The sequence below is a fragment of the Amblyomma americanum genome, chromosome 8, assembly GCF_052857255.1.
Source record: "Amblyomma americanum isolate KBUSLIRL-KWMA chromosome 8, ASM5285725v1, whole genome shotgun sequence".
Lineage (NCBI taxonomy): Eukaryota > Metazoa > Arthropoda > Arachnida > Ixodida > Ixodidae > Amblyomma > Amblyomma americanum.
In genome coordinates this window covers 93,559,723-93,583,995 of record NC_135504.1, presented here as the reverse complement: position 1 = coordinate 93,583,995, position 24,273 = coordinate 93,559,723, and the positions used below count along the sequence as shown (strand labels likewise).

At 46.0% G+C, this 24,273-nt stretch overlaps 1 protein-coding gene across 1 annotated transcript in view; it reads right to left on the bottom strand.

Moving 5' to 3' along the window:
- Positions 1–1,573: 1,573 nt before the first annotated feature.
- Positions 1,574–24,273, bottom strand: part of LOC144102621 (uncharacterized) — a 73,569-nt gene continuing 50,869 nt past the window's right edge. Inside the window, exons 3-5 of the mRNA XM_077635841.1 lie at positions 22,886–22,941; positions 4,484–4,630; positions 1,574–1,630 (exon numbers count right to left, since the gene is read on the bottom strand). Of these exons, the coding sequence (XP_077491967.1) occupies positions 1,574–1,630; positions 4,484–4,630; positions 22,886–22,941 (260 nt within the window). The remainder of the gene's footprint in view (positions 1,631–4,483; positions 4,631–22,885; positions 22,942–24,273) is intronic.

Sequence of the window (24,273 nt, the reverse complement as noted above, 5' to 3'; positions counted from 1 at the left end):
AAAAAGCCTACGGAAGCATTCCCGCTTTTCATGTCATTCCCGCTCAAAGGTAAATCTGCCTAGTTCGACAGGTAACCTAGTTTGGTTAATCTAGATAACTCAGCTATGCCTGTTTAACTGCTTGTTTTCTCTATTTTTTTTCTGCATACGAACTGCCTACACAAAGCCAAATCTGTAACATGCAACATTACAGCACTGTATATTATTGTGCATCCGTTTCCTGTTTTGTGTGCACAGCTACGCACTTTTTTCCAGGTTGCTCCCGTATTATTTTTGTCCTTTGTAACAGTTTGCTTTAAAATGAATTGGAAAAGTGGAGAGTTTATGCTTACAGTTTTGTATATAATGGGGATCGATTGTCCACCGGGCATCCCTGTGACTTTTGTACCTCCTATCCTGGTACACTAACAATGAAGAAGAAAGAAACATTAAAAAAGAAAAAGGCACGTCTGCAAATAGCACATGGATCCTTTCAGCGACTTTGCGTGCTCTATTAAACAAATCTTTCGGGGCACCTTCCCGTTTTATTAGCTTAGAAGTGACCACAAGACTCAGTTATGCTTAACTTGAAAGAAGGAACACTATAAACAAAAGGAGTAAAAATGGAGTAAAACTGTCCTCTAGCGCACACCCTTTTATAAAAGGGTATTCTTAAAGAAACGCTGTTTCGGCCTTGCCACGAGATGACTAGTTCACAATTACAGATTGCGAACAAGGCCCTTGTAGAGGTGCCGAAATGACCTTTATTTCAACAGGCCTTGTGGGCGCTCGATACTTCAAGCCAGGACCTTTTTCTACTAGATGGGTTTCCGGTAAACCGTTGATTTCATTACACCACATCGCCCCGGCAGTCCAGCGAAGGCGGCATGCCATTTGGCACTAGTTATCTTGCGGTAATATTTGATATTCATTCGTATAGATAATCCCTAAGTTCCTCAGCTGCCGAACACCATCCATTCCTGTCGAATTTTTGCACTTTTTTGTTCAAAATGTGGGGAACTTTGGGCACGACGGGGATAATTGCATTTCGAGACTCCGGGATCAAGCACTTGGTTGTTACTCGTCCTTCTATCCTTCATTTAATCTAGTGAAACTAAAACGCCTGCAGAACAGAGGGAGGAATTGTTTTTTTCGTTTCTTTAAACCTTCTGGATGTATTTGGAGCGAAGGGTGCGCAGAATGCTGGGAGCAATTGGTAACAAAAGAAGTACGACACTTTTCAGCGCTCCAAAGGAGCTGACCTGTTTTCCTGGTAAGGCAATCGTTGTTTCGCAATTGGCGATTTTGCCAGTTTTGTATTTTCTACTCTTACCTTTTCGCTTCCTGCCTACTGTAGGCTTGGACGATCAATGAATATTCGCTTGAAAGTCAGCGCTTCTCTTCTCTTTTATCTACCGTCGTTCTGTCGCAGCGCTGTTTCGTAGTTGTTTATCCCTCATTTACACGAGGGGTGCTATGTGGTTTCTTCAGTAGGCAACTATTGACGACGTCGAGAAACATGGGAGCATTTGTGCTTCTAAATGATGTATGTTACGAAAAACTCTGGGCAGAACATCGCCCTTCTAGTCCATGTTCATTCTTTGGGGATGCCTCCGGCGTTATTCACATAGCCTTGAACTGCCCCGAACAACTGAGGGAACCGGACAGCAACGAAATCACCAATTAAGAGCGGGATATCAGGCTGGCTGTCACAGAGCTTTCTTATCAGTGACTGCTGATCTATCAAGGCTGCAGGGCTATCTACAACGACGGTTTCTCGACATGGACGAAGCACCCGTGTAACCACAAGGCACCAGTAAAGTTTGTCCGCTCTTTTTCTCAAGCCGATAAGTGCACTTAACACCCATGTTATAATTAACACAAAACAGGCAAATATCTGGAAGAAATTATTTCACAAGCCCCCTCCATGCCTAAAGTGTGCCCTGGCCGTATGTTTACCGTGTGGTAGCACGCAAATTTGAGCACTAGAATCAGGAGATAGCTTTTAAACCAGTGCCTTCCTAGCAATCCTGTATTCTGTTTTGAAGAACGCAGCCATATTTTTCACAAAACATGAATACCGCAAATGCAGATAGACCTCAAGCATGTAGTGGTTTCAAAGAGCTTCTAAAGTACAAGGCACTAAGTTACGAATTTACATCTAGTCGAATATAGTCACGCAAAGTGGAGAGGCTTACTTGCGGCTGGCCACTGAAATAGTCCTCCCTACACCTGTTTTTTGTATTGTTTGGCTATGAAACATCTGAGACATATGCCAGCAAGATGCCAGTTCCAGCGCTGTCTTGCCTTACTTGAGGAACGGCACTACGAATGCGAATTTAAACGATGGTATCCACAAACGAACGATAGGATCACTAAGTTTGCTACAGTGTCAGCATCAGCTGCACGTGCAGGTCGCGGGCTGAACGGGACTGCGTTTTGTGCCCTAAGCTTTAGCCCCATCTAAATGACAAACAGACGGAACAGGAAACAGACACGCCCCAGCTTTATGTTGGCCGTGCAAAGAATAGATTTAGAAATTCTTCTCCCGAGCACTTCCGTCTTGCTTGTGAAGAAAAAATTGAGCGCAGTTGAAGAACTACGTTCCTTATTTGAGAAGTTTCTGAGTTTCAAACTTTATTAAGAAATATAAGCAAAATTCTCATGTAGAAAACGAATACAGAAAGCGGTCTCTAAGTTAACAAGATTAAAGGGACCCCTTGCAGTAAAACGCAAAAATGAAATAAAGCACCTTAAGCATCTCTACACAAAGGTAATTATCACAACATAAAAAAACCCAAAATAATTAAATAATAAATACACTGAATTGCAAAGGCAGAACAAAGGCCACACACGCACGCGCGCACAAACACACACACACATACAATACGCACATACATATATACATATATATATGAATATATATTTTTTTCTACAACCTTTGGTGTGTATATAAGGCCGGAAAGCATGGCGCAGACACAAGCCTTCTTTAAGTGGTGCAGTTCAGGCAAAGCATGGATTACACTGCAGATTCTGTATACCCCAAAATGATTTTCAGAAAGAGGTCAAAAGACAATTGTTTGATCTTCCCTCAATACCAGCTCTTTGATACCCGAGGAAGGGGTTTACCTATGTTTGTGGGAAGACGTTTAGGTTAAGTATTTGGGCCTAGTGTGTACATTAGCATGGTCCCCTTGACATGATCCCGCCGGTAGACACTATGAAAGAGAGCATATATGCGCTGTTAAGGTATTAATATCACTATGTTCCAGTAGCTCATGCTCAGCAATTGTATTTGTAAGATGATCATGAATTGCCCCTTAATGTAACTTGAAAAGCAAAGAGGTGGCGAGATGTGTATTGCAGAGAGTTGAAAGAAACTTAAGCCCTTTTGGACAAACTCCACTCACATTTAGCAAAACAGAAATTTCATCTTAACTAACTTGACAAACAATAAGGCCATCAGATTTGAACCACGTCATCTTTATCACCGTGACTTATGTCAAATAATCGAATCATTATTTGCAATGTATTGAAACGTACCGTATTAATAACTGTTCTCAACTACGATATCATGATGCCCTCATGCTTGTCGGGTGGTGTATTCCATCAGTGACGTATAAATATCCTGGCTTGTCAAGCAATTAATTTTAGATAATGCGAAATACGAATTTCTTCAGTGCTGGTCTTTTATAGAGAATGGCTCATTTTGAAGCGTTTCTTCTACCCATTTTGCTTATGGCACTCGGCTGCTGACCCGAAAGACACGGGTTTGATCCCGGCCGCGGTGGTCACATTTCGATGGAGGCGAAATTCTGGACGCCCTTGTACTGCGCGATGGCACTGCACGTAAAGAACACCATGTGGTCGAAATTTCCGGACCCCTTCACTACGGCGTCCCTCATAGCTTGGGTTGCTTTGGGACGTTAAACCTTCATAAACAATAAACCGATCATCTTCCCCTTTATTCCTTGGCCGAGTAAAAACTTGATTTATTTGCTTTACTATAGCAGCCAATACGTTCCAGTATTTTCAGCTCAGCTCACAAAACGCTTGTGTGTTAATAATACCTTCATTTAAAAATTCAGTAAATGCCAACATACAATGATGCCTGTAACGTAATTAAAGCGCGTTCTCTGTCAAGAACTTGTCTCAAAATGGCCAATTAATTATTTATTACGTGCCTTTCAGCTGCTGCCTCAATTTGGCAGTTTTCTTAAACAAAGGCCTAAACCAGTAGTGTTGGATACCGGTGTTGTGGCCGCTTAAAATTGACGCAACCTTTTAGAAAGCTGTGAACGTTTTGATAATAAACCATCACCGCAATTTGCCGTTATTCGCCAAGGAAATTTCGAAATGATGAAGCCAGACAGTGAGATCACCGTATTTAGAGAAACAAGTTCTGCAAAATACATGCACCGTTTAAGACGGTCTCTATAGATTTCTTTCTCTTGGGAGGTACAGCTGTCGACAGCCGATCCCCTGAGTGTTTTCAGGTACTCACGTTGATCCGATTTTGATGAGACAAGGTATAGCGAAACCCAAGCCCGCTGTATGGAATTTTTTTAGAAGTCCAGCAGCTCGTTTTATGTAGGGACTGTGGTCCATTCTTCGCAAACAGCAATACCAGCTGTTCTGTTCCATTCAGCAGCTGCACGTTTGATAAAAAATTTTACGAGGTGCAAATTTTGTTCAAAGGTAGTTGCATAATTCCTTACCATTGTTTTGCACTCGCAAATATTACAGATATTTTTCAAAGCAAGTCTTAGTGGTGTTAGGTGGTTCTCCACATATAAAATAAAGCTTACTGAAATAGCTCATTTCATTTTTAAGTTATTTAGGAACGTTTTGCGGGCTGAATAACAGTCACGGATATATGTATCGCCTCATGAAGCTGGTATTCCGCCCTTCTTGGTACCTGTTACAAATGGCGTTGTTTTATCACAGCATCGCGTTAATACGAATCCTCAGTGTCCTGATATTTTATGCTGCATATCATCTCAATCTATGATAGATGCATTTTTTTCTCTGTCATAATTTGATTATCTATAATTTGGAGTTAACGAAGTGCTTAATGATCAAGAGGAAATAGTAGAGTACAGCGCACGTAAGCACAGAAGCTAACAGATCAGCAAGGCTCCCACTTCTAATCACAATTTTTTTGCTGCCAGTAAACGTCTTCCGCTACAAAATAAACATGTCATATCGAGACAAACGACAAATACATCTCCCAAACTCTGTCGATAATTTTACCAAGTCAAGAGGTGAGAGAAGAAATTGGAAGCTTAGGGAGAAAACGGTACCGCAGAAGAGGACTACTTGGACAAATTTTCGTTTTTTAACCAGCTGCGACATTATAGAACACTCTTACATTCCCCTTACGTCGAAGTTCTGTCACTACAACCGGCATGAGATCCTGAGTTTTCGTCGTTGAAAGACACCCATAGCTAGTCTATCAACGCGAGCTCTGCTGATTTATTGGGCGCTAGGAGAATTTCCTTCTGCACAATAATGTGGTAAAAGTAGTATTATGTCTTGGATTTTCGAACCACAGCTGTACTGAACAGGATAAGATCAGACAGTTTGTCCGTGTCGTCAAAATTTCTTCATTACCTTCAAGATTATCATCAGCCGGATAGCACCAACTGCAGAGCAAAGGACACTACCACGTACCTCCAATTAACACTGCCCTGTGCCAACTGCGGCCACCCTTTTGCCGCAGACTTGCAAACTTCTTAATGTCATCAGCCCAAGTATTTTCTGCCGCCCCTGCTGCGCTTGCCTTCTCTTCGAATCTGGTAAGTTTCCCTTAGGGACCATCGGTCATCTCTCCTTTGCATGATATCCCCTACCCCTTGTTATTTCTCGTCCTGTTGATTTCAACTAGGATGCCATTAACACAAGTTTGTTCGCTTGCTCCCTCTGCTCTCTTCCGGATTTTTAACGTTACACCTATGATTTTCATTTCCATAGCTCTCTGTGTTGTGCTTTTCCATGTTTCTGCGCCATACGTGGATGCCGGTAATATGCAGGTATATATGCTGAACTCTTGAGGGGTATCGGTAAACAGCCATTTGTGATCTGCTATAATGTGACAAATGAACTATGCCACATACTTGTTATTCTAGTTATTTCACTCTCCTGATCCGGATATGCGCTCACTACCTGCACTATGCAGACGTACATCCATTCACCACTTCCAGCACCTAGCTACCGATTGTAAACTGCGGTTCTCTTCCGAGGCTGTTGAAAAATTTACCTTTCTGATTACTGATTTTAGGCCTAACGTTCTGCTCTGCCAAGCTCACTGATCACGAAGAGCGCATTTGGTGTCCTGTTGGCTTTGTCGTGCCTGATCGAGCGCTACTTTTCGTAATGATACAAGAAATCGCCCAAATAGCTACCGTCGTGATTGATTACGCGTTGCAGTTCATCTCCCGAATGATTTAGAACCGCAATTTCCTCGGCAATTCTGAGATTATTAAGGTGTTCTTCATTAAATCTTATCTGTAAAACTGTAACACTAGTCTTGTGGAAAGCTTGTGTAAACAGGCGAATAGCAATGCCATGATCGTATCTCTCTGCCTGACAGCCTTCCTCATAAAATTGTATTGCTTAATATATGGTGGAATATTGTGTGAGCTGCACAAAACTTCTGCGGAGGATTCGCACATACCATTCGCCTGTGCGAATAGTATGCGCGAGGCGATGGCGACAGAGAGAGTCGCGAGCACGAGGAGCGGAGAGCCTACGTGTCAGGAAACCGAAGTGGGAAGGGAGACAGCGCAGCAGAGGTTGTGTCATTTAAGCGTTGAGGTGGCAGCCATCGGACGTTGGGTCCGTGGACTGCCTTGGACTCTCTTGGATCACTGACGTAAGCCTCCTGCGTAATTTTCAAGTGTGCAGGCAGCAGCCGATGGATTGAGAGTCCGTGCTGCCTAAAGGCACCCTTGGATAGCCTGCTTTGAGCCTCTGGCGTTTCGTGACGCCGTCGACGGGACCTGGCTACGTTTTTCCGGCTGCTGCCAAGTTCTTCGGGCTCTTGAAGGGAGACCACCGGCGTCTCTCTGTGCTCCTCTCTGCTCCTAATACTACATGGCTCCCTTCCGTCGCTTCTTTCTACGCAGCGCCAGCGATGCGTCGCACTACAACCACTCGCATCCGCCATTTCTACAAGGCATCCCCGCTTCACCTGGGAGGCACAGTACATGGTGAACTCTTTCCTTGTATTCAGTAGTGTTGTACGCTTGTTGAGTGTGTGTTTTTCTTGTTTTCGTGTTCGTTTCTTATTGGCCCCTTTTTCTTTCAATTATATATACGGCTTCATTTTGTTTCCTTCGAACTCTTTGCTCTCTTGTCCTCTTGTTCGAATCTGCCCGCGAATGCGTTCCCCTGCAGAAAGTCGGGGATGAGTTACCAATTCGCGACAATTGGCGTCCGCGCGAGAGGACGAAGCCGTCGGTTTTTTCCGCCTGTTGTGGTTCCGTAAAAAGAAACGATGAGCACAGTAAAGGAGTTAATTTATTAGGCAAGGAGTTGGGGTTGAAAGACGCCAAGCTGCGCACGCGGAGGCAGCTGAGCAAGAGACGGAATGCGCTACACGGGCAGCCGAACGCGAGCGTCTCGAAGGCGCAAGCAGAGGCTGAGGAGCGCAAAGCACAAGCCGAACGCGAGCATGCGAAGTCATTAGCAGAAGCCGAAGACCTTAAATTGTAGCTCCAATTAAGGCTCGCAGAAGCTGGTGGGAGTAATCGAGAACCCGCACCGGGGCCCTCAGCAGCGGTTAGGCCTCACAAATTGATCCCGCCTTTCGACGATCGCAGGGATTACTTGGCTGCATGCCTCAAGCGTATTGAGCGTATCGCAGAAGGGCACAGCTGGCCCAAGAAAAAATGGGCTACAACACTCAGTATGTCTTTGACTGGGGAGGTTCTCCCTGTGTTCGGTCGATTGTCTCCAGCAGATTCAATGGATTATGATAAGGCAAAAATAGCCCTGGTCGAACCTTTTCGGTTCACAGCAGGGGTTTATCGCGAAAGGTTTCATGAAAGTAAGCCGCTGGATAAAGAAACAGGCAAGCAATACGCAGCATGGTTGCTCAGACTTTTTGATCCATGGGTAGAGATGTCGGGAACGGCCAGAACGTGAAATGATTTATGTGACTTGATGGTGGCCGAACAGTTCATCAGGAAGTGTCATAGTCGTCTGGCGATTTCCCTTCGAGAAAGAGAGTGCAAGACGCTAGACAAAATGGCTGAGGCAGCAGACAATTTTCCAGAGGCCCAGCGGTAATGAAACTTGTCTTCGTTCAAATAATCGTTCGAGGTGGGCATTCCCAGAGAGAAGGATGTACCATCAAGTAGACGGTCAGGATGGTGTCTCATTTGTAACCGACCTGGACATAAGGCGCCGACTGTCGCTCTAAGCCGAAACAGCTTTATTGCGTTTATTGTAGAAAAACAGGGCTTGATGTAAGCTCCTGCTTAAGAAAGCACAACAACCCGAAGCAGTCGTCCTGTTGTGTTCAGCCAGAGAGTGTTGAGCATGAAACTTTGTCCAGAACAGCATATAGGCTTGAACCAGTTGAAGATAAGGTGTTGGTCGGACTTGTCGAGAAAAAGCCTGCAGACGCCCTACACATGCCTGTACTAGAGGGAGAGCTCCGAGGCCTACCCGCACGCAGTGTTCGCGGTAACGCGTTACAGGTAACGGCGTTACCCGTAACGCGTTACTACCTTCGGTAACTTAGTAACGTACTGGTTACCATTAGGTAACTGCAACGGTTAACGTACTTACGTTAACATTTTTCGGTAACGTGAGGTGTCACGTTACTAGTTACTTTTTTTCTAGTTGTGTCCGACTCTGCCCCCTTTCTTAGGAAAAAAAAGCGCAGAGCACCTAGAGTGATGTTGCAAATAAACGAAATATACAGGTGCTCTCGACGACCTTTGTTGCGGCTCGCATGCATGCCCGAAAACACTTGCTCTCGACAACGCACCTAACTAAAAATTAAGACAGAATAGCAACAAAGCACCTAGCATGCGCACGAACACGCATTCACACACTTGCCTTCACCTACCTTCCCGAACCACTCGCACACACGATTCTCTACAGAGTGGAAGCATGCCGAGCATTTTGGAACAGCACATTTTTCAGAATTACTGTAGATTTGCTGAGAGTTCAGCAATGCTTACTTCGTGAGTTTAGAATTGATGATGAATTATCACTTTGTGTTTAATGTCACATTTCTGCAAATTATTCTCATTAAATCAGGATTTCGCGTAAAATGGTTGTTAAGGTAGAAGTTTTATGCGAAATAAGAGCTTTATAAACTTATCATGAGTTCTTAGGAAGAAGAAGCACTAATTAAAATTTTTGGCCATGAACTAACGGCAAAGTAACGTGCGGTAGTTTTTTTGGTAAGGGTAACTCGTTACTTTTTTGTAGGTAACGTAGGGCGGCAACGTGTTTCTTTTTTTCTTGCGTAACGAGTAACGTATGTAGTCACTTTTCTTCGGTAACGCCCACAACACTGCCCGCACGTGTTTTACGGGACACGGAGAGCAATACAGTGGTGGTTCGGAGTTCCTTACTCAGCTCTTACCGGCTCGATATCTACGTTGGTCCTTGTTGATTGCTTCCCCTTATTTCACTGACATGGGCCTGGTAAATTGCATGGAGACACCACTGTGCGACGTCATAAATGGGAATATACCGGAGGCCCGTCGGCTATCAAATCCAGACATTAATTGGAAGAAATCGGTGGGGGTTGCTGAATTATTTTCTGGCATAGACAATGACGAGGTCGCCAGTGAAAATGGTGAGGGCGAGGGCCGAAAAGTGGTGTTTGCTGGAAAGTAAGTTTCTGGACAAAGGAGGGAAAGAACTGCTTTAACGGTTTGTCCCATGAGGTTCACCAAGAAAATGCTAGAAGCAGAGCAAATAGACGATGAGTCATTGAAGGCTTGTTGGGTGAAAGTAGGAAAGGTGTTCCATGGCAAGCACGGCACTTTGCACTCGTATTCTGTTGAAAAGTATTTACTGTATCGCCTCTATCACTTCGCTTCCGACAGAGTGGCTCGACAAGTAGTACTTCCAAAGTCTTGTAGATCACAGGTGTTAAGTCTCGCCCACGATAGCTCGTTGGCGGGGCACCGGGTCATTAAGAAGACCACAGTTCGAGTTCTGGAAGAGTTCTACTGGCCGGGAGTGCAGGAGGAGATTAAGAGGTATGTCAGGTCGTGTGACAATTGCCAAAGGACGTGCCCGAAAGGCAAAGTACGGAGGGCTCCTTTAGGACGCATGCCTCTTATCGACACTCCATTTGATCCGGTAGCTGTCCATATTGTCGGTCCGCTGTCGCCCACATCAGCGAAAGGGAACAGATTTATTCTCACCCTCGTCGATTTTGCCACGCGGTATCCCGACGCCGTGGCTCTGCAAAAGACAGATTAAGCAGCCGTGTCAGAAGGTTTGGTGCAGATGTTTTCACGAATAGGTTTTCCGAGAGAGATCCTTTGTGACCAGGGCTGCTGTTTCACTTCCGAAATAATGAAAGAGCTCAACGATCTCTTGGCGGTGAAGCATCATAGCAGGACCCCTTACCATCTAATGTGCGATGGGACGGTGGAGAAATTTAACGGCACACACAAGCAGTTGCTGGGGAAGCTCAGTCAGGAGCAGCCTAAAACATGGGATCGCTATATTGCTCCGCTTCTGTTCGCATACAGAGAGGTGCCGCAGGCGAGTGTGGGGTTTTCTCTCTTTGCGTTGATATTTGGACGTCACGCGTGAGGACCGCTCGCAGTTCTCAGAGAGGTCTGGACCAGGGAAGAGCCGGGAGAAGAGACAAGCCGACTTATGGTTACGTTCTCGATCTACGAAAACGTCTCGAGCAAACTGTGAGAGCGGCACTTCAAGATTTGTTGCATGCCCAACCGTCTCACAAGAAATACTATCAGAGGAACAGCAAGAAGCGGCATTTAAGGGTTGGAGATCGTGCCCTCATTCTTTTGCCAAGAAGTCACAATAAACTGCTAATGCAGTGGAAAGGTTCATTTTTGGTTTGTGGAAAAAAGAATGACATGGATTATTGGATCCACTTGGGCAACCTTAAGGAGCTTTCTCACATCAATATGCTGAAAAGATACGAAGAGCGTGCGTTCCAAGATACCGTGCCGGCATCATCTTTCATTGTAACCGAAGATGGTGTCTCAGACGAAGTGCCTACCCTTAGCACGGACCCCGGTAAAGCAATTGAAGCCGTGCAGATCTCCACCAAACTCGATGATGAAAAACAGCAGGAGATTCCGAATAAAGAACGTATGGCAAAGAACTGCGTCGCGAACAACCAGCGGTACAGTCCTGTTAGAGACCAGAGGCAGCGTTCTGTCCAGAGCACGCACGAGGGACAGAGCGTTCGGCACTTGTCGTCGTCTTCTTCGTTAAGCGCCAGCCTCTGAAGATTCCGGAGCCGAAGTCCAGTCTTACAATTTCCGCCGGGCGAAAACGCGCCGTCCAGGCGGCCTAGGAGAATGTGACGACGCCGGGGTCGTAGTATGGTTTGAGGCCGGTCGTGTGGACACTGGGGCACCCTTGGCGACGATTATCAGGGGATGGCGTAAGGGATTCGATGAGGTAATTGACGGGGAATGTCTGCTTAAGAATACGGTAGGGTCCCTGGTACAGCTAATATGTTTCGAGCAAAGGCCGGGACCTGAGGAGGATGCCGAGAGCCAGACCAGAGTTAGGAATGTAAGTTGGAGGTAGTGCAGGGGGATTACAGGTGCCTTTCTGCTGCTGCTGCTTGGCGTTAGAAGTGAAGGACCGGGCAAGCTGTCGGCTCTCTTCGGCATAAGTTGAGGCTTGAGAAAGAGTTGTAAATCCGGAAGCATCAGCGCGGTAAGATAGAATGGCGTTCATTGTGCAAGAAGGCTCACGGCCGTACGGGAGAAAGTACGGAGAGAATCCGGTGGTGGCTTGAGCAGCGGAGTTATAAGCGCATGTGACGAAAGGGTGAACGCGGCCTCAGTTACAGTGGTCGGAAGCAACACACATCGCCAGCATGTCACCAAGGGTGCGCTTAAAATGCTCAACCATGCCATTTGTCTGCGGATGGTAGGCGGAACTGGTGCGGTGAACAATGTCGCACTCCAGAATGAGAGCTTCTGCAACTTCAGAGAGGAAGGTCAGACCTCTATCACTGAGCAACTCGTTGGGAGCACCGTGGCGAAGAATGATCCGATGGAGGATGAAGGATGCAATATCGTGGGCTGTAGCAGATGGTAAAGGCGGCGTTTCAGCGTAGCGTGTAAGGTGGTCCATGGCAACGCTGATTCGGCGGTTGCCAGTTGATGTACTGGGATGAGGGCCGTAGAGGTCAATGCCAGCACGCTCGAAGGGCTGCGCTGGGCAAGGCAGCCGCTGCATAGGACCGGCAGGTCGGCGAGGTGAATTTTTTCGGCATTGGAATGTGCTGCAGTATTGAATGAACTGGCGAACATAACGGAACATCCGACGCCAGTAGTACCGCTGTCGTAAACGGGTGAATATCTTCAAAAATCCGGCATGGGCCCACTGGGGATCATCTTGGTAGGAATAGCAAATGACGGAGCGCAGATGGGTCGGAATTACAAGAAGCCACTTGCGACCAGTTGCGGCGGTAAAGAAGCTCATGTCTGACGACAGAGACGAGCTGGACTCTGACGACAGAGAGCACGGCAAAAAGGTCGAGACGCTTCGCCAGATAAGAGATCTAAGAGGCAATGACCCATGGGTCTTTGCGTTGCTCTCAAAAAAAGTGGACTCAAACGTCAAAGGCAGGGCGTATATACACGGCACTGCCTTAGATGGCACAGGGGAACGTAAGAGGGCATCAGCATCGGCATGTTTACGGCCGGAACGATAGACAAGGCGATTGCCGTAATCTTGGAGTCGCACAGCCCAGCGCGCCAGTCGACCAGAGCGATCTTTCAAACAGGACAACCAACAGAGGGCGTGGTGATAGGTAACAACGTGAAAAGGGCACCCGTACAAGTAGGGGCAAAATTTTACGATCGCCCAAAGGATGGCTAAACACTCCTTCTCGGTGACAGAATAGTTGGCTTCAGCTTTTGTGAGTGTCCGGCTGGCGTAAGCGACAACGCATTCGTCAAAGCCTTGCTTGCGCTGAGCGAGTACTGCACCGAGGCCGACGCCGCTGGCATCGGTGTAGAGCTCCGTCGGAGAACGAGGATCGAAATTACTCAGATTTAGTGGAGTGGTCAGGAGACGACGGTGTGTCGTAAACGCTTCATCACAGGCTGGCGACCAGGCCGAAAGGTCCTGGCCGGAAAGCAGCTTGGTTAGGGCGTCGCTGATAGTTGCGAAATTGCGGACAAAGCGGCGGAAGTAGAAGCAGACGCGGGCGAAGCTAGGGAGGTCTTTTACAGAAGTGAACTTCGGTAAACCTGCCGCAGCTCGCAATTTGTCCAGGTCCGACAGAACGCCATCCTTCAACACGACATGTACGAGAATGGTGAGCTGCCGAGCTCCGAAGCGGCACTTTTTTAATTCAGTTGGATGCCAGCATCGGCCAGGCAGCGAAGAACAGTCTCAAGGCACTGGAAGTGAGTCGAAAAGTCTTAGAAAAATATCACCACGTCGTCTAGATTACAAAAGCATGTGTACCATTTGAGCCCTCGGAGCAGGTTGTCCATCATGCGCTCGAATGTGGCGGGTGCACTGCAGAGGCCGAAGGGCATCACATTAAATTCTTAGAGCGCGTCGGGTGTGACGAATGCAGTTTTTGGGCGATCAGCCTCCGCCATCGGTACCTGCCAGTAGCCGCAGCGCAGGAACTCAGAGCCCTGCAAGCAGTCGAGGGCATCGTCGATACGGGGAGAGGGTAAACGTCCTTGCGTGTAATCTTGTTCGGACGACAGTAGTCCACGCAGAACCGGATAGAACCGTCTTTTTTCTTGACCAGGACCACTGGCGATGCCCACGGGCGGTGCAACTGCTGTATCACGTGGAGCCTGAGCATGTCGGTTACCTGCTCGTCAATGATGTGGCGCTCAGCGGCTGACACGTGGTACGGACGTTGGCGCAAAGAGGCATGGGTGGCAGTGTCAATATAGTGGGTAACGGTGGTTGTGCGGCCCAAGGAAGGTTGCTAGTAGTCAAATGAAGCTTGAAAACGGTGCGGAACGGCGACAAGCTGGTCTAGGTGGGTAGACGCCAGGGCGGCGTGGACGGAACGGTGAAAAATATCTACAGAAGACTGATTGGTGATGGGAACAGGCGTAATGGCGTTGACGTGAAGGCCGGCCGTACTATCGACGAGGGCGTATGCTGGGACGGGATCGAGAACGGCAACGCTACCAAGCGATTGGCCACGGAGTAAAGTGGTAGTGCAGGAGAACGGGTTGCCCACATAAATAGCGCTGGAACCACAAATATTTGTCGGCACGGCATGAGGCAGCAAAACAGAGTTCTTTGCAGCGCATCATAAAGAGGGGATATAAGTGACAGTTGCATCTCAGAGAGCAGCACAAGAAAGAGGCACCAGCACTGAAGAGAAAGGCTGAACGTCTGTGTCCTCTGAGACGACCTCAGTAACGGCAGCAGCGCCGGGTACGTCCAAGGGAGCGTCACTGTAGGGCGATAAGTCAAATTGAGCATCGGCGTTGTGAATAACGGCGTGATGTGTGGAGAGGAAGTCCCAAACAAGGATAACGTCGAGAGAAAAGCGGGCGAGGACGATGAATTATATTGTGTAGGGAAAGTTCTCGATAAGCAGGCGGGCGGTGCAGGCGGATAACGGTCGAATGTCATGAGCGCTGGCGGTGCGGACAGAAACGGCAGGAAGAGGCGTCGTCCCTTTTTTGAGTCTGCGGCAGAGGGTGTAAGTGAGAATGGAAATGGCTGCGCCAGTGTCAATAAGTGCTTCTACGGCGACTCCCTCAGCGAAAACGGTAATAATATTGGCAGACACGGAAACAGGTCTTTAGCGAGTCGCCGGCGGCGCAGTTCTTGTCTTCGGAACTGCGGCCGTTAGTTCTTCCCGTGAACGGCGGGTTGGCGGCGGAGCATCAGAGAACGGGAACGCCGGCCAGGAGACGGCGAGAGGTGGGAGCGGGGATGGTAACTGGGAGGCACTTTACACAGTGACACATGGAGGCACATGGAAACGCTAACAGATCCAACACAGGGTCAAACAATATACATCTAGAAAAACAAGAAAACCGTACAGAACATCAAAAACAAACTATAAACACGCCTGTTCTATAAAAGCGAACATGTACAGGCTTAACAAGACATGACCGGAGAACGAAAGGAGAAAAACAACCTACAAACACTACCCCATGCGTTTGCCTATTGCAGCTGTGCAGGCAAATTAGCTGTCTTCAAGTATTTCGCAAAGGCTCTTCTACAGCCTGATTCCGCAATGGTTACATGACTGCTGAGGTTTCGAAAAATTCAAATTTTTTCTGGTAATCTTAAATAAAACGCCACAAAACACGGTGGATGTAGAGATAACAGACAGTACAAGCGCTGACTCGCAAATGATCATTTATTCACCAAACCAAGAATGAATATATTGACACGGTGCATTCCGAATGTTCGCTTAGCGGTGACCTGAAGCACGCGCCGCCTCAAAAAGAGGAAGTTGAAGTGACAGCGATCCGGGGCTGTGATCCGAAAGACGTTCGTCTAAGCCTGCTGCTGTCTCTTGTGATCAGTGGTCTCCCGTATTCACGCGTGACATCATGGTGTAGGTTTGCTGGGTAGCGTAACCGATGCCCAGGACCCCTCTAGGAATCCGGGACTCCCGCCCGCTTGAATCGTTGAAAGTCGAAGTTACGCCTACCCACCTAGGTAGTCAGCGGCTGCAAGGACTGCAACCAGAACTCAAGCCTGTGCAGTCTCGTCCGACCGTGAGGACACTGACCTCCGGCTCAGCGCGACCATCAGTGTCCACACAAACCCCCGTCAGCATGCCGGATGCCATCCCTTCGCCGACCGTCGTGCTGCAGCAGCCACGTGAGCCCCCACCTTTCAAGGTTTTCCAGGCAAGAACCCGGAGAACTGGCTCAAGATGTTCGAGCGCGTAGCCCAATACAACAGGTGGGCTGACGTCTCGAAGCTGCAGGACATGTTGTTTTCGCTGGAGGGTGCAGCTTGTACTTGATTTGAGAACCGAGAGGCCACAATAATAACGTGGGGTTCATTCAAGACCCAGTTTTTGCAGGCTTTTACCACCGTCCTCTGGAAATAACGTTCCCAGCTGCTCCTCCAGATTCGCTTCCAATCACAGAACGAGACCGTCCTCGTTTACTCCGAAGACATGAAGCTCTTCCGCCGGGCTGATTCCAACATGTACGAAGAGAAGAGGCTGCACTTTCTTATGAGGGGCATCAAGGAGCATATCTTCGCTGGGTTAGTTCGAGGCCTGCCCATAACAGTCGCCGAATTTGTTTCTGAAGCCATTACGATGGAGAAGATACTCGTCATGCGATCCAGACAGTACTAGCGTCCGCCCTCGCTGATGGCTACTAGCGGTGTCGATACTTCTAGCGACGACGTCCATCGGGGAACCATACGGACCGCCGTACGCGAAGAGCTTCAAAAGCTCTTTCCAGCCCCGGAGGCGCCGCAGGTTTCTCCCATTTCGGACATTATTCGTGCAGATGTCCAACAGGCGTTCACGCCGCCAGACCCTCATCAACCGAACACAACACCCCAGATGATGACATCCGCCGCCGCCGTTGGCCGTCCACCGCCGCCTCCAAATCGCCCCGATACACCTGTCCATATTCGCCGCAAACCACTTCCTCCTCACCCTTCTCAGGTCCCTCTTTGAAAGAGCGACCTCTGGCGTACTGCCGATCATCGCCCTCTGTGCTATCACTTCGGCGGGCCCGGTCACGTCTACCGCAACTGTCGTTACCGACGAATGGGTCTGCAAGGGTATACTGCCGATGCACCCCGACCGCGGCGTGGTCAATGGCCTCGAGAAACAAGCGATTACCTGGCGGTCGCACCCGAAGCACAATACTACTATGCTAGTGGGTTATCGTGCCAGCTTACTACCTGACACGGTACGCGGAAACATCAGCTCTGCCGAGCACCATAGCCCTTGACGGGGCAACATTTTTCATCAGATCGTTTTGCGTCACAGTACACCGAAGATCCTAATCACGGACAAGGGTACAGCATTCATGGCTGACCTCCTACAGCAGATTTTATGCCACAGTCATACAGACCACCGAAAGACTTTCTGCCACCCTCAGACGAAAGGTTTTACGGAACGATTAAAAAAAACGCTAGGTGACATGCTTTCAATGTATGTCGACGTTCAGCACAGAACTTCGGACGAAGTGCTGCCATACATCACCTTCGCATACAATGTGGTCGTACAGGGACCGACAAATATGCCACCGTTCTGTCTCGTTTACGGCCGCGACGTGACCACAATGATGGACGCCATGTTACCGCATATGGATGACATCGACCCGAATGCAGATCTTCACACCTTCCTGCACCTCGCTGAAGAGGCTCGTCAGCTGGCCAGAGTGCGAATTCTTGACCAAGAATGCCGGGATGCCCAACACTATAACCTTCGACGCCGTGATGGTCGGTACACATCAGGAGACCGTGCGTGGGTCTGATTTCCCATTCGCCGACGTGGACTCAGCGAAAAGCTCCTCTGTCGGTATTTTCTACACTACAGAATGATCAGGCCAATAGAAGACCTCAACTATGCGGTCATTCCTGATGGCTTTCAGAAGTCTCGGCGATACCTGCACCCTGAGGTGGTGCACGTTGTCTGTCTCAAGCTTTAGTACGAGCGGTAGAGCTGGATTTTTGCGCGCATCATACTTTTCCTAGTGAACTTTCTTTTAAACACACAGGCTACGCATCGGGACGAGGCTCTTTCTATCCCGGGGGCCCAGTGACGCAGTGCATTCCGCATGCTCGCTTAGCGCTGACCTGAAGCACGCGCCGCCTCAAAAAGAGGAAGTGAAGTGACAGCGATCTAGAGCTGTGATCTGAAGACGTGCGTGCATTAAAGCAGCGAGGTTCCGAAGACAGAATTTGTTAAGAATTTAAGATCTGCTGATTACCTGCACCTGAGGAATTCGTGGAGCAGGCAATCATTGCAATTCATGGTAGCTTGAGGTATCTCTATGAAGGCTCCGCTGCCGGATCCCACTCTTTAATTTTTATCCTGTACAAAAAAGTCCTATGGGCGTCTATGGAAAAAATTGTCCGTCTATGGCCTTTTATGAACGTCTACAAGCACCTATAGAGGTGCTTATTGTCAGCTATTGAAAAATCTATGCCACTAAAGCTATAGCTTTGGAACCATAAAATTGTCTTAAGCTCTCTATAGAAAAATATATCAGCCTGTATAGACAGCTATAGACAGAAATAGGAAAGGTCTATAGCTATTTGGGCCAAAATTCTATAGCCGGCCATAGGACATTTTTGTATGGGATTTGCACAGGCCTGGGTTGGCTCTTAATCCCGTCTGTGTATTCTGTGGTGAGCACGAAACCATAGACCATTTTTTATTTTATTGTCGCCGGTACACCACGATGAGAAGATGGCTTTTAGAGAAACCACTACCACAGCTTGACCTTGGTTTGAGCAGCCCATACATGTTTTTTGGAGCCACGGTACTTGGGTACAGCCTAGTCGTTTTACCGCCGTCCAAAATTTTTTAATGGAATCAAATCGGCTACCTTGGTAATTTTTTTATTTTAATATTTTTATTCTTACACTTATCATTATCATTTAACCACTCGGCTATAAACATCACTCAAGATCTCTTGCGTGCGTTATGCAATTCCCATTTCATTTCGCTGTTCTTTTTTGTTTACTCTTTCCTTCCTTAGCATTCATTTTATTTTCGTGCAGGAAATATTTACCTGAAAAACTCTCCGTGGCCCTCAATTCTTGGTCAATTCCTCTATGTGGGCATGTGGCATTGTATGACGGTAACATCAACAACAACGTTCGTCGAAGCCCGCCGCTGTCTCTTGTTATCAGTGATCTCCCGCATTCACGCGTGACAATATGCTCACCAACAGGCTGCACCATCTCCCTCAAATCCCTGTATTACTTTCTAGTGATATATGAAGCTTATATATATATATATATATATATATATATATATATATATATATATATATATATATATATATATATATATATATATATATATAAATGTGTGTGTGTATGGTTTGGTTATATTCTGCGCATTTTTCTATCACCTCACTGGTAGTATAAATATGGTTTGTTCTCGTGTACCCTTAAAGAAAGCTTCAGGTCTAGTGTTGTTCTGTCTCTATAGGCGATTACCTTTGTGAATACAGTTTAGGGGACTGAAAGGAGAGCTGATCGGCCCATATATTTTCAAGTCATTAACGTCTCCTTTATTTTGAATTAACATGACATTGGCGTCGTTTCAAGCTTCTCTACGCTCCAGATAATAAGGCATCGCGTATTCAGGGTGGCTACTTTTTAAAGCACAATATCCATTCATTCCTTCAGCAGATCTGCTGATACGTGGTCTTCACTAGCTATTTTGACTCTGAACTATTCCTAAAGCTTCTTTCAGTCCTCTTTTCACAACTTCTGGGTAGACCCATTACCGTGCATTACTGTCTCTATCATCATCTTGAATAAAGTTACTATTTTACATTTATGTTCGGTTGTTGGACAACTTTAACTATCTCATCCATATTGCTTATGACATTGCGCTTTTTGTCTCTTAATGTATACATCTGATTTTTGCTAATATCCAGTTCTCTCTTCGCCGCTTTCAAGCAACTTTCGTTCTCTAATGAATGCCCGATTCCATCCATAATAAACAACCGTTTGATGGTAACATTGCGCTTATTGGTTAACTTTGGCAGCTGTGAAGTTCTGTTCTGTCTGTGGATTTAGATGCTGGCATGCTTTGGCGTTACTTAAGCAGATCTTTTGTCTCCCGAGAGAGTTTTCCGATACGATGGCAATAGATACGCATACCCGCCTCCTAGTTTCGTACCTGAAAAGCACCTGCCAGAGCCTTACCCGTGATTGTTCGCTCACAACGCTGAAAACGCCGACTCAAGATTTAAAAAAAAAAAACGGAGCCTTTAACGCTAACGCGTTAAAGCAAGCAGGCTCATGTAGTGTTACTTTAAACTAGCTACCTTGGTAACATCATGAAAGCGCGCTTCGTGTCGAGGTTAGTCTGGCTATATTACCGTGAAAAGCTTCCCCGCTTAATGTTCACCTGTCACGAGCGCTCCTTTTCAGAAAAGGGGAATACAGGACGCATGTCAAGGGTAAAAATCTGAAAGAATAAACACTAAAGCCGGAAGTGATTGTGATTGTCCTCTTGGTTTTCCATGATTGCGTTACCTTACCTAATTCTTAATGCGTTTGAGTGTATATCGTCTTCTGGTAACGCCTAGAAATTTCTTTTCATTCATTTTTTTAATTTTTAATAGTGAATAAAAGAAAATATCCTATTCCTTAAATTTTAGGAGTGAAGTACCACTACATCCTTATTTCAACACTAATGTTTGAGAAGCATTGATAGAATTTCAATTCCTTTATAAAAATTTTATGCATTATAGTAGGTGGCCATAAGAATAATTGAAACTTGTATGGCTCTCCAATCTCGAATGTTCGCCTTTTCTCTGCAGTTTTCTGGAGCCGCCATCGAGACTCGGTGGTTGCGGTGCTTCGCTACTGATGCGAAAGACGAGGGTTCAATCTCAGCCGAGGCTGCTGGCATTTAGATGGAGGCGAAATGAACCCTAGGACGCCGAAATTATCCGGAGCCCTCCATACGGTGTACCTCATAGCGTGAGTCGCTTTCGGACGTTGAATCCTTATAATCGCATAAATGCATGCACGTTTCCAGAGACTCTGGACACTGGTAATTTGGGTTGTGTGAAGTAATTTCTTTCGCATCTTTCTCTTCGCACAACCCAGCTACGTGCATGCAACGTATTGGTCAATTCGCTTGATTTAATTAATGTATGCAATATTTTCTTCCTGAAATCAGCCGCGAACAGCTGCCAACCGTTGGTGCAGTTGAGGAGAAAATATTTTATATCTTGAAATCCAACAGAGCTCTACGTCATGCGCTGTACAGCACTTGCTGGCTACAGATTATGGAACGGGCTAAGGACTTTCCTTGAAATTGTAGGCCTTGAATTAGCGCAACCTTCGTAACTATTGTAAATATAAAAAATTATATTACTTTTAGTAATAATAGCTTCTTATAATTGGTTTCTGAAAAAAAAGCATCCATTACTCAACAAATAGAACTAATTTTACAACATTCGTATTGTTAACAAGTAGACTCCGAAAAAAATTATACCATTTTAAAGAAACTCCAACAGCTGAAAAATATGTGCGCCTGTTAGGCGCCTCGCTACTTTTTAGTGCATTTGTGTATAAGCTTGTTGAAAAGGAGACGTGGACAAAGGTTGTTTCGTTCAGCTACGTTACGAGAAAAAATGTGAAGGTGTCGCAGCAACGGTGGCCACATCTGGATTCATGCCTAATTGAAAACACATTGACTGGCCACCTGTTAACAGCCTATCTTTCCGCCGACACCTTTCACAACATAATTCATTCCTTTCCTCGTGTTAAGGTTCGGGTCGCCATCATGAGCAGCGCAATACAAAGGGCAAACAAGCATAATAATAATAATAATTGGTTTTGGGGAAAAGGAAATGGCGCAGTATCTGTCTCATATATCTTTGGACACCTGAACCGCGCCGTAAGGGAAGGGATAAAGGAGGGAGTGAAAGAAGAAAGGAAGAATACGTGCCTTAGTGGAGGGCTCCGGAATAATTTCGACCACCTGGGGATTTTTAACGTGCACAGACATCGCACAGCACACGGGCGCCTTACCGTTTTTCCTCCATAAAAACGCAGCCGCCGCGGTCGGGTTCGAACCCGGGAACTCCGGATCAGAAAGAATGAAAAATAAACTGTCTGTGCCTGTGCCAGCGGGTAACCTAATGGAAACAGCGTACCGTTCCTCTTTTCCCGAATAGCTAATATTAATTTGTTTTTGTTTGTCTCATTTGCTCACAAGGCCTGGTTATAAGCTTTCTCTCCCTTTATTCTTTCTACTGCCATATGCGAAAAGTGCCCCGTAGGTGGCTCGCTCCAACCTGTGCACTCCTTGTGGTCATGCCGAGTTCTTTAGAGTTTTACGTGTGTTATTAGTTTTTTGATCTCTTATTTTTAATATTGTTGCTCATCCGGTTCGACCACTTCTTTTTTGAACGTTCATATTACTGTGAAATTTTTTGCCGCTTTACACATTTTCTTTCCTTTTGCAACCATTCTTATTTTTTGTCTTAATTTATGTGCTGTTATAAGTCCCTTTCGAAATCATGTTTTTTGTTGTGCCATGTTGAGTTGGTGTTATACTTGACATCTTAATTATTCCTATTATGATTTATTTGTGGAAATACAGTCGCTGGGCGCTAATATTTATTCACTCTGTCGTCGTGTTCACAAAGTGCGCCATGAGAGAGGCTCACGCTGTTCTTGAGTACCATATTATAACACATTATCGAATGATTAAGAGTTGTTGATATTAACATTTGCATAACAAAGTTGCCGGCTACATTATAGGATACAATTTCGTTGTTATTTGGTTGCATTTATGGTTAAGTTGACTACGCACGATGTTCTGATGCATAGCGCACGTTATAAATGAGAAATTTGTAGTAAATATGAAAATATCAATATATTTGACGTGCTCATCAGTCGCTAAAAATACTTCACGTTCCATTTGTGCTTACCAGCTCGTCTAGCGCATCGGCTTATGCAACAGATTACAAATCTAGGATGTCTTTTACAGTGTAGTATTTTCATATTTGAAGACTGGTATGCTTACGTTGCGCATATTTTCTTCTTTTTCCTTGTCGCCTTCTTCCCTTTGCGAAAAGTCCACTTTAGGTGCAGATAAAGATGGAAACAAAATAAAAGATTGCATGTTGGTTTGTGAGCAGTATACATGTGCAAGTTGCCTGAGCGGCGTATATAGTAACGGCGTAGCACACCAAGCGCCATGGAAAGTACACAATAGCTCCTCTTAATGCCAAATATGTTTCTTCGAGCTGTAAAAAATGTATTTAGTCGTTTATGCTCACGTGAACAACCTTTATTACAGAACGTGACGTCTGTTATTAATATATGACTGCCGCTGAAGTGCGTTTCATAAACAGGAAAGAAAAGATGGCAGTATATTCATAAGGCAGTTGGCAAACCTAGAAGACAACTTCCCCAGGTATTCTTCCCGTTACAGAAAGTACTGGAATATAAAAACCTACTGCACGATATATGCGCTACAAACACTTCCAAATTGGTTGCCGAAAATATTGAACTACTTAGAGAGAACATGCTGCTAGAAATATACAGGCTCAAAGAATTCAGAAAATATTGCATGTCCAAATCATCCTGTCTGCCTTTAATTATCACTGACAGTCCGCAGCGATACCACTTGATTTTCTGCTTGTTACTTCTTGATTTTGCTCTTTATCCACCTCCCTTTCCATAAAGTGGTTTTTCCTTGCTCTGAGGGATCGTGTTTGCTTTAGCAGTACTAAGCCTTAATACACCGTCATGAAGCATACGAGTGAAGTGATAAGAGGTGCATGTTACGGCATATCCTGCTTTTTAGGTACACGGGACACTAATGTCCACGGATTTCAAAATGGCATAACTAAAGGACTACTGCGTGCTGAGCATAAAGCTTGCGCATTTCACTTTTCTGTGCTGCCTTTAACAAAAAATTAGGTCTCGGTCTGTAAAAGTTGTACCAGCCCTCCCCCTCCCCCTCCTCGCCCCCCCCCCCCCCTAAAAGGAAACAGTTATGCTCCCAGTGAGCAGCGGCTTTTGCCCGATAATGTATGTCTATTTTTCTTATATTTGTTATGTGTTGTTAATTGAACTGCGGCCGAAATAGTTTAGTTAGGATTTTTAATTGCCCAGAACAAAAAATTCAATGGTTATCCCAGTGCATGTCGGAATTTAATAGCAGAAAAAGTGGTTTGGGACATTTGTGTTCCTATGTACCTTAAGAGAAGTTCAGTTCCGCTTTGAATTCGTGAACATGAGCGAAGTTGTTGCCCTTTCGCCTTCACAAATGTGGCATATTACAAACGATTGCTACTTTTTTTTCGCCTAATGTGTGCCTGTGAGCGGTCCCGACACTCCTTCTTCTAACGGCTGCCTTTTGCTTCGCAGGAAGATGGTAGAGGCAAGTTTTAGCGTATGAATATG